Below are 5,740 nucleotides of genomic sequence, written 5' to 3'. Positions count from 1 at the left end.
TGGAGAGGGAGAACCACCCGACCCGAGAGCACAGCAAACAGTGATGAGTGAGAGATTTTAAGTATGTGATGAATCTCAAGGCTCCATAAAACACTGTGTCCAAAGCATGAAGACACTGGGAGGTTGAATACATGTATAAAATATTCCCATAGTCCAAGACAGACAGGAATGTTGCATTTACAAGTTGTTCTTTTTGCTTCAAATGATTAACAGGACAGGAATAATGTCACAGTACATTAAAGTAGACAATGCAACTTTATATGGATAATAAAAGTGAATTGGTTCTGTAACTGAAATGTGAGACTCATTATTGTTTACATATTGATTGCTAATCTGTACACAACCACCACTAACTCCCTGTTGGTTGTCTATCCTTGTGTGTCGTCTCCCTGCAGCACAGCTGCTTCAGCTGTTGACGATACTGTGGAGAGGAAGTGCAGATGGCCTGAGTCTGTCCTCTGTGCTGCTGCAACTATATGCTTTCTCATGTCCTGTTGTGTACGCCATAGCCAACAACTTCCCACTCTTGTATGTATGGGCTATGTTGATTCACTGGCAGATCAGATCATGAGTCATTTAGTGACGACAGAGTTGCATGTTTTACTTTGTAGTTATGTTGCAACGATCCCAACACTTCTGGCTTTGAGATGTAGAAACTTGCTGACGTATGTTTATTCGCACCATTCTCTGAACTCTAGACACCACAGTGTGCTTAATTCCCACTAATGTCAATAGCTTCTTCAAGTACATGAATGAGTGACTCACCGGCTGTTTACACAAGGCCCTGGGTGTGCACTAGTGACATCCATTCAATACATGTTTAACACTCTACACACCTCAATGCAAGTTATGTCAAGTTCAACAACAGTGTGTCCATTAATATACAGACTACAGTGAATTATGATTATGTTTTGCATGTTATGTGATGTTCTTGTGTTTTACTTGAACCGCTCTGCAGTGCCTGGGGTGAGAGGCTCTTTGCCTTGGCCCAGACTGCAGCGATTGTCTTCCTCATCCTGCATTATCGTGGTGAAACACTAAAAGGTCAGCACACACACACACACACACACACACACACACACACACACACATACACACACACACACACACACACACACAGCTAGTCAAAAGTTTGGGGTCACTTAGAAATTTCCATTGCACTCCATTATAGACAGAATACCAGCTGAGATCAGTTGCACTGTTTTTAACCAGGGCAGCAGTTTTCAGATTACATTATGTGCTTACATAATTGCAAAAAGGGTTCTCCAATGTTTTCTCAGTTAGTTTTTCAAAATGACATCAGATTAGTAAACATACAAACATCCTTTGGAACATTGGTTACATGGTTGTTGATAATGGGCAATGTAGATATTGCATTAAATATCAGCCCCCCACTTAGATCAGCTGGTATTCTGTCTTTAATAGAGTGGAATGGAATTTTGTAAGAGACCCCAAACTTTTGACCGGTAGTGTAAGTGTATGCACTTCTCACCAAAGTCCCAATCCAAATAACGTATGAACTTTCAGGAAAAGTCTGGCGTTATTCTATATTTTTTCTTATTGTCAACAAATCCTATGAAGAGACCAAAACCAACCATGTGTTAGCCTTTCCTCCCCTTGTCTGGAATTTAGTCGCAAGCCCATTGATTTCTACTGAGGATGTTCATTCTTGTAAACATTTACAATACATAAATTCCAAGGGAACACTTAGTACCAGCCCTGTTTTCATTAAACTGTTGCTCTAACAGGTTCTGCCTCACACTCAACTGTCCAAAGATCTTTTGGTCAGTAGAGTAAATTAACTTTGGAAGCAATTGCAGAAGTTTATGATAAAGTATATCTAGACAAAGCTACTACAGCCTTTAACATGCTTTGTTCAAATCAAAAGACTAGAACCACAAATTGAGCAACTGTGTAGTATTCAATTAATTAATTGCCTGTGGGTGTGTGCACAACATTTAATTTAGTCATTTGTAACAGAATATCCTGTTTGGAGTATATTATATCTGAGTTACTGGAAATACATCTCAGAAAGGGATAATTCAGAGGTCTGGAAACTAGGCAACTAAAAAGCTTGTGAGTGGTCTGATAAATCTAATGCTGAATGTTTATCAGCTAATGATAGTGTTTCAGGTGACCTTCATTCACAGTCTTGTTTCTTTTTTAGTCAGTGCTTTTCCGGCGCCATCGTGTGGTGTTACCACTCAGCTCGTAAACTTCTCACAGGGACCTGCCGCTAAAACACATTGACAGAGAGCTGCCTTCCTTTTGTAGAATATAATATTATTAATTAAAAAGTCCAATAGGTTTTGTCAGATAACCATTGACATTGAATATCTTGTGTATTTATTTCCTCATTCAATCCCATTTATGTGACAGGCATGTTGGTCCTCTTGGCTTACGGGTGTCTAATGCTCCTTCTGGGCTCCTACGCAGCAGCGGCAGCTGTCTCAGTGATGCACACCTCAAGTTTGGCAGCTTTAATTGCAAGCAAGGTAGTATCTTTTCTGTGCAATTTCTGAGCCGTCCAACAAATAATAAGATCTGTGAACGGTGAAGCGATCATGCACAATGCAAGAGAATTTTTTTGCTGGTTGTGTTGTTTCCAGGTTCTTCAGGCTGGAACCAACTACCGTAACGGCCATACAGGCCAACTGTCAACTCTGTCTGTGTTACTATCGTGGGCAGCGTCTCTGGGTGTGATCTTTGTGTCTCTGCAGGTACACAGTTAGGAACTACACACATACATAAACATAGCTGCACAACTGCTTATTTTACACTACTCCATTCTGTCATCGTTGTCTTTGCTGACGGCTTCAAACTTTGTCTTGTAGGAGACCGAAAGCTTGTTTGCCACTCTGTCACACACAGTGTCAGCCTGTCTCAGCGGGATCCTCCTGATCCAGGTCCTCTGCTACAGGCGCAACACCGCCACCTCTAGAAAGAAGAATGAGTAGAGGAGGAGGATTGGGTGACAAATGAACACTCAGAATATGTTGCTCCTTCCTGTCATTTTGTCATGTTTACAGTGTTGTTTCTACATCTATGCCGGTGTTCTACACACAGATCTACTTTAAAAACAAGTGTCTGTGTAAATGACAACTCTCATTGTCTTGCTATTTAATCATTTTAGACATGTTATTACTGTCGTTAGTTCACCATTATTGTGAGGGTGAGGGGATAAAAAGAACTATTGTCGCTCTCCAGTGATTGAAATAAGATGACTCTTCTCTTTGAGGTAACACAGCTTTCAATTGTATCTGCAGGTGACAGTCAGTTGTTGAGTGTGTTTGGGTTAACTGCTTTCAATTCAAGTACAAACTGACAGATCATCTACAACAATTCTTCCTCAAATTCTTAATGTCTGAGTACGGTAATCCTGATGCTGCAGACAGGAACAAACATCCAAGCTTTTGTCAGATCAGGTAATTTCCCTGATTATTTCCTCCTCTATGGGTGATGGAACATTCCGATGATGATTCATGCCATGTCGTGTCAGAGTTACTGCTGCTGTAGTTCTACTCATACATTTCCAAGCATCAAACAGCTTCACCAAATGGGATGTTCTTAATGCAAGATTACCCAACACCTTACTGTAAACTGGGAGCAGGAAGTTTAGCGTTTAGCTTGAGGGTTTTTTCCGTAAGGAGTGTCAATAATGCTGTTGTCCAGATCTCAGAGATTGCACGCCATCAACCTTAAAGTTATTTTTTACCAACATATAGGATTTGGAATATAATGTAACTTGTTGATGTTTTTAGATGAATTCCTGAGCACCAGTTGTGTCTGTAAACACTTTTTATGAATTATTTGGACTGGCTTCTGAGCTAATGGCAGCCACTGTGGACGAAGTGTTCAGTAATACTCGGGACATTTGTAGGAGCTCTGCCAAGACACACTAAGGTGACCATGGCAGCATACGTGCACCAATGACACATTACCTTGCTTGTTTTGGCAATTACTTGTTTGTTTCCAGCCAACTTAACAGTCAAATACTAGTAATGTGGCTCACCAGCTATGTATAATAAACCATTTCTTTGTGGGGTTCCACATTTATGGATTTTCTTACTTTCATACCAGTTTCATAATTGCACTCTGAACTGAATTTAATAATACTGTGAATTGTCTCTTAACAGTCAGAAACAAAATTAAAGAATTAACAGAGTTATCACCTTCAGTCACCATTATGTTTGGTCTGTTAAAGGGCCGAGGCATATGAAAACATTATCTGCGTATACATAAATAAAACAACCTCCTACTAACGCTGTTATGTTATGTTGGCATTTTAACCCAGTTTGTTGTCCAAAGCATAGCACTGACTGTCACTACCAGTTTAGCAATGATAGGTGCCAATGCTACAGGCTATGCCATAATGGATTATGGAGAAGTTCATTAGTCTCAGCATTTAATTATTTAAAAAATATTAAGAAAAACAGACATTTTTGGTGCATGCAGGTAGATTAAAAGACAACAGCTTCTTATGTGATAGGGATGCACCTCCAATGATATTTACATCTGCGTCGCATAAACAGTGCGTTTGGGTTGGTATTGTGAGCATGTTGACGTTGGTATTATATCAAATTACCACTGTCCACAAATACAGCAGCTAGCATTGCTGCAATCTATCAATCAAAAATGGTGCTCAAAACAGGGTACCTTGATAAATGCATACGAAATGTGAAAACACAGAGTGATGCACTTTCTGTTCTCTAATAATTCAGTTGATAGGGAAATTCATGAATTGGTCAGTTTTGAATTACATGTTCAGAACATCACTCATACAGAACATTACAATTCTTGTAAACTGGAGGAACTGAACCTCAGGCCTGAACCTCCTTAATTACAATTTGGGACACTTTAGTACTAAAGGTTGAGTATAGTTTGATAATAAATGAACATTTCCTTTTTTGTCATGTTCAATTGTTATGAAACAAGGTAACACCCCAATGTCAGTCAATAAAAAGTCAGATCATTTGTTTGCTCTTCAAGTCCATTGTACAGACATATTACAGAAAATAACCGAGTGCATTCAGTGAGACATTCATGGAACACAACTAAGCTGCTGCATGTAGCATTTATTAATTATGGCTCAGCTCTTATAACAACGTGAGTTTTTTATGATACAAATTTCATCCAAGACTTTACATTGGAACCATCTGCGAATGAATTGAGCAATTATCAAAAAAAGTATCAAAAGTACATTTAGCATTTTGCATGTATTTCACATTATCTATTGCTCCTCAGGCTCCTAAATTATATAAACTAAGCAGTAACTATTGTTTGTAGTCGTGGTAGACCACAGTCAACAGGTTTCCATTCACACACAGCATAGGCCTACTGTGTCTACTAGGCCTTAACAAAAATGGAGTAATGGTATGGTAGGGGACAGTGCACCATGTAAAGAATCAGGTGTAATTCCATCCACAAAGGTCATGTTTCTGGTTTGTCTGTCTGTTTGTCTGTCAGCAGGATAATGGAAATAATACTAGCTGGAATTTCATGAAACTTGGTGGAAGGGTGTATCACAGGCCAAGGAAGAACTCGACTCACAAATCACGTGGCGGATGTACAACTTTTCTTTCACTTTCTTTAATATTGCCAGATAGGGCATTTGTGCTGCATTCATGTGGTGTTAGATTAATCATAAAAATGTAATCCTAACTGGGAAAATCCACACTGCATTCAGTCAGTTAAGTTAGGTATTTTTAGTACTTACTGGTGTCTGAAACGCCAGAAATTG

General features: G+C 39.3%; 3 protein-coding genes across 5 annotated transcripts in view; 1 reads left to right on the top strand and 2 right to left on the bottom strand.

Moving 5' to 3' along the window:
* Positions 1–5,331, top strand: part of LOC116700640 (mannose-P-dolichol utilization defect 1 protein) — a 6,555-nt gene extending 1,224 nt beyond the window's left edge. The window contains exons 3-7 of one of the 2 annotated variants that reach the window (XM_032534019.1): positions 396–528; positions 959–1,044; positions 2,437–2,495; positions 2,610–2,720; positions 2,835–5,331. In XM_032534019.1, the coding sequence (XP_032389910.1) occupies positions 396–528; positions 959–1,044; positions 2,437–2,495; positions 2,610–2,720; positions 2,835–2,957 (512 nt within the window). In that variant the 3' untranslated portion in view covers positions 2,958–5,331. Of the gene's footprint in view, positions 1–395; positions 529–958; positions 1,045–2,379; positions 2,496–2,609; positions 2,721–2,834 lie in introns of both variants that reach the window. The other variant, XM_032534018.1, reaches the window with a different exon arrangement.
* LOC116700647 (transmembrane 4 L6 family member 4) overlaps positions 1–5,740 on the bottom strand; it is a 22,608-nt gene that overhangs the window by 5,782 nt on the left and 11,086 nt on the right. The window contains exon 3 of the mRNA XM_032534028.1: positions 2,445–2,449. The gene's annotated coding sequence lies outside the window, so the exon portion shown is untranslated. The remainder of the gene's footprint in view (positions 1–2,444; positions 2,450–5,740) is intronic.
* slc25a35 (solute carrier family 25 member 35) overlaps positions 5,061–5,740 on the bottom strand; it is an 8,612-nt gene continuing 7,932 nt past the window's right edge. For both annotated transcript variants that reach the window (XR_004334693.1, XM_032534002.1), the window contains one exon: positions 5,061–5,740. This exon is cut by the window's right edge. The gene's annotated coding sequence lies outside the window, so the exon portion shown is untranslated.

The sequence above is a fragment of the Etheostoma spectabile genome, chromosome 13 (genome assembly GCF_008692095.1).
Source record: "Etheostoma spectabile isolate EspeVRDwgs_2016 chromosome 13, UIUC_Espe_1.0, whole genome shotgun sequence".
Classification (NCBI taxonomy): Eukaryota; Metazoa; Chordata; class Actinopteri; order Perciformes; family Percidae; genus Etheostoma; species Etheostoma spectabile.
This window is presented reverse-complemented; position numbering and strand designations above follow the sequence as displayed.